Source organism: Trichosurus vulpecula, chromosome 2, assembly GCF_011100635.1.
Source record: "Trichosurus vulpecula isolate mTriVul1 chromosome 2, mTriVul1.pri, whole genome shotgun sequence".
Lineage (NCBI taxonomy): Eukaryota > Metazoa > Chordata > Mammalia > Diprotodontia > Phalangeridae > Trichosurus > Trichosurus vulpecula.
This window is the reverse complement of record NC_050574.1, coordinates 23,829,863-23,834,284: the sequence shown is the minus strand read 5'-3', so window position 1 is coordinate 23,834,284 and position 4,422 is coordinate 23,829,863. Positions and strand designations below refer to the sequence as shown.

General features: G+C 49.4%; 1 protein-coding gene across 1 annotated transcript; it reads left to right on the top strand.

Annotated features, from left to right (window-relative positions):
- The first annotated feature begins 549 nt into the window (after positions 1–549).
- On the top strand, positions 550–1,488 carry HES3 (hes family bHLH transcription factor 3). Its single transcript, XM_036743634.1, has 3 exons — positions 550–630; positions 760–841; positions 1,067–1,488. Exons 1-3 carry the CDS (start codon positions 550–552, stop codon positions 1,486–1,488), a joined length of 585 nt encoding a protein of 194 aa, XP_036599529.1.
- The last annotated feature ends 2,934 nt before the right edge of the window (positions 1,489–4,422 follow it).

Below are 4,422 nucleotides of genomic sequence, written 5' to 3'. Positions count from 1 at the left end.
TACCCTCTCCCCAATCAGCCTTTAGCCTCTTGGAATGGCTTCCCAGCGTGACTTCCCTAGCAAAGATGATCAAATAGGTCACGGTGAGGCGTGGGGAAGGCCAAGGAGACTAAGTCCTTTCCACTGGAGAAAGTCTTATTTCAAATCGGCCAGTGGTCAGCCAACCGCCAATCAGCGAGGTGTCCCGGACTGGCTTACCGTCCTTCCCTCCCTCTTTCCCTTCCTCCTTCTGTTGTACCCCCCCCCCCAGGGGGCGGGGGGCCAGGACCGGAGCGAGGGTATTGACATGTAAAATAAGGGCCCCCTATAAAGGCTAGGCATTCCTGTGCTAGCTGCGAGGCCCGCATTGCAGCCGCACAGAATCCAGGAAGAGGATGGTAACCGATTCAGAACCTCGGGGGAATCTGGCAGTTTGCAGCTTCCGAAAGGTCTTTGGGATCTGGGGGGGTGTGGAGACGTGAGTCCCCAAGGGAGGTGGGGAAGGGGCCCAGCTTTCCAACAACGCTATAACGAGGGCTTCCCGGGTCTCTTCAGATATCCAAGCCACTAATGGAAAAAAAGAGACGAGCGAGGATCAACGTATCCCTAGAGCAGCTGAAAACTCTGCTGGAGAAACACTATTCTCACCAGGTAAGCTCGGTGTTGAGCTAAGCTGGGCCGAGTCCTGAAGTCGCACCGCCCGGAGACAGAGCATGGTCTGGGAGGTGCCAGGGCGTTCCCCAGCTAAGCCTCTGACCCTGACTCTGGTTTGTTATGCAGATCCGAAAGCGCAAACTGGAGAAGGCAGATATTCTGGAATTGAGCGTCAAATACATGAAAAGCTTGCAGAATTCTGTTCAAGGTGGGTGCCAGAGCCCAGGGACGGATTGTAAAGGGTTAAAGGGGCAGCACAGGGCCATGAGCACCCGGGAGGGAATTCAGTAGGCATCTCCCTGCGCCCTTCAGACTCCTCCCTCTCCTCTTTCTTTGCTTCTCCTCCTCTTCCCTCCCTCCCGCACCCCCTCTACCTTCGAGACCCGGGACTCTCAGACTCTAGAATCTCCTCATTCCTAGATTCTTCCCTCAGGTGTTCCCCCAGTGTTCACCAGCGCCGAGTACCAGGCGGGCTTTCGAAGCTGCCTCCACGGGGTGAGCCAATTTTTGCGGCGCTCCGAGACAAGCTACAGCCTGCCCTGCCACCTGCTGCAGGACCTCTCTCGTGTCGGCCTCCAGGCGGGCTCCCCGGGCTTCAGTACCACGGACAGCGCCACTCCAACTTCTAATCCTGAAGCGCAGTCTGCAGGCTTCTCCAGAGGCCCCGGGACTATGGAGCCTTGGGGCTCCTCACCCGCTGCCACCGCCCTGCGCCCAACCAGACAGAGGCTTCTCCTTCCTACCGCCCCCACCACAGCCACCCCAGTTCCTCCAGAGAGTCCCCGGCCGGAACTCCAGCGGAACAGCGCTTCTGGTGAGGGTGGAAGAGGGCCGAACGTGTGGCGTCCCTGGTAACCCTATACCCACATCCGGCTGGAGAAGAGGACAGTATGCCTAGAGCTGACCAGGTCAGCAATTGGAGGGCAGCAGCCCCAGAGTATTGGCACCTCTGGGGGCTGTCCATCCTTTGCTCTGGGGTAACTACAAGGCCCCGGCTTCTTCTCTCCGCCCCGGGAAAGCTGCTATAAGAGATCATTCTGACTTCAGGGCTGGAGAAAGCCTACACTCGTGGGTATAGGCTATTGCTGGATGCTATTTAAACAGAAGAACAACAACTGACTCAGAGTTCATTCTGCTGGAGTGAGGGTCCTCTCATTTTGGGGAGGGTGGAGAACTGGGAGACAAAGATGATAAAGATTTTGAAGGGTGGAAAATAAGCTAGGAGTGTTTCCAGGAAAATGGTGTCCTAGTCACTCCTAGGAGACCTTCAGCAAGCCCAATTCTAATCCCTAGTAGCAGGGTAGTCATCTTCCCCTTTTCAGAGTTTGTACATTTCCTGCATGTGAAATAAATAGAACTACAGATTTGTCTATTGGTCTGTATCTCTATGGCTGGGCACTCCACTCATCTGGGTTTCAAGAATGGAGACCAAGTCCCTGTGGATTTCTCTTCATATCTGGGCTCCCCAAAGAGGTGGAGATTGCGATTCATTTTACCTTGTCTGTGATGGTTGGGCTGACTGACTTGTAAGGGTGAAACATAGGTCCTATCACAGGACTCATCATCCTTGCACACATACACACATGAAGAGGAGGCTCCCGATCCTTCATCCCAATCATAGATCCCCAAATCCTAGCTAATGTGTCTCTCTGGTCTCTTCTCCTAAAGTGGTTATGGACAAGCCCACTCTCCTTATAAATTCCAGTTGTTCCTGGCATCATGTGGGAGTGTGTGGAAGGGGGGAGGGAGTTCTGGGACTGAGAAGCACCTCAGCCTTTTGGTCCTGTGATAGTCAGTGCTCCTTCCCCCCTCCCCTGAGTGGGGAGGGTGGCTATGGGAAGCTGGCTTTCTGGCAGTAGCCCAGAGCAGACCCCTCACAGCGAGGAGAATCGCTGCTCCGCCCCTCCATCCATTCAGCTGCCCCAGACTTTTGGTTCCCACCAGCACAAAGCGAACTCTAGCCCCAGCCCCCTACCCCAATACCTGATCAAACTGAGGGCCCCTCCCCTTAAACCCCACTGTCTCTTCAACCCCCAGCTCCCAGAACCCTGCCCGGAAGCTTGACTGAGAATGATTTCCCAAATTTGTTTTGACCCCAATGGAGAGGAGGAATAGCCAAGGAAAAGGATTTTGGAAGTGGGGATGGGATCTAGTCCCTAGCACTCCAATTCTCCTTAACATATTTATCAACTTGCTTAATGGATCTTGGGCTGCCTTACTTTTCTCTCTGCTTCTTTCTATGTCCATGATTGGGGGTCCCACACAGTGACCTGTGTTAGGTACTGTTGGAGAAGAGGAGGAAGGCAACAGAGGTTATAAAATATAGACTCTTCTCTTTGCCAAGGCTGAACCCCAACATGTGTCCTGGGTCCCCTCCCCTCTCCTTCCTTCCAGCCTTCTCTGGGACTTTATCCCATCAATTATTCACTCTTTGATGGCTGCTTTCCCTCCAGCCCTTACAGAGCAGCCCAAACACACTTTTCTATAGCTCCTCCTAAAATGTGAACTTCTTGACTGTGCAGATTTGTTGCAAGACTTTTTTCTCCAGTTGGGGATGGGTAGTGGGAGTGAAAAAAATGCTTGATCATTGAAAAAAATTAACTTAAAAATAATATCAGCTCCTAACATAGTGCCTGGCACACAGCAGGCATTCAATAAATCTTGTTGAATTGTATTGATCTTCTACCATTTTCCTACACATAGCCAGCCTCAAACCAGATTTGCATTTTCCTGTTACCAGGCTTTTTGTCATGTCCTTCTGCCCCCTGAATCTCTATCCACTCAACTCTGCCTGTCAGAATTTTATATATCCTTCAAGGCTCAGGTCTCATGTTACCTGCAAGCTGCTTGTTAGTATATCTCGATTCAGTAGAAAAAGAGGTGGATTTGGAGTTAGAGAACGTAGACTTGGATATTGAATCTACTAATTATTCAAGTACATGTTTTCTGTGACATTGACCAAATGGTTTAACCTCCTTGGACCTCGACTTTCTCTTCTGTAAGATGAAGGAGGTAGATTGGATGACTTTCAAGAGCCTTTCTACTTCTAATCTATAAAAGATTTAAAAGATCCCACAAACTATATGAACACAATTACAAAACACTTTTCACACAAATGAAGTCAGATCTAAACAATTGGGAAAATATTAATTGCTCATGGGTAGGCTAAGCCAATATAACAAAAATGACAGTTCTATCTAATTTACTTATCCAATGCCATGCCAAACTATCAAAAATTATAGAGCTAGAAAAAAATAATAACAACAGAAAGATCCCATCATCTTTTTTAAAAGTGGATTCCCTTGGTTGGGTGGGATTTCTCACTTTTCTGTACCTCTTTGACCTTGATACCTCAACAAATTCTGCCTCCTGGATTTCTTGTCTTTACCTTTCTGACTAGACAGTAAGTTTGATGAGAGCAAAGCTGGGTCTTTTCCTATTTACCTATTCTGTAGTTACCCACAGAACTGACAATGAACAAGTCAAGACATCATCCTCTTGATGTCACTGGTCCTCTTCAAGAATGAAGGATGAATAACAGCACCTGGGACAAAGCAGGTGCTCAGGTGATATTAGTCGAATAGGTTTTTAAAGGCTCTTACCTCCCTTTCTAAATTCAATGCATATTACTCTCCTTTCAAGTCCTCCATGTTCCAGCCAAACTGGCCTATATCCCTTGCCTTTACATTGGCCATTTCATTTAGACTGTGAGCTCCCTGAAGGCAGAGTCCTTTTTTTCCTTTTCTTTGTCTTTCTAGTCCTTAGCACAGTGCCTGGCACATAGTAGGC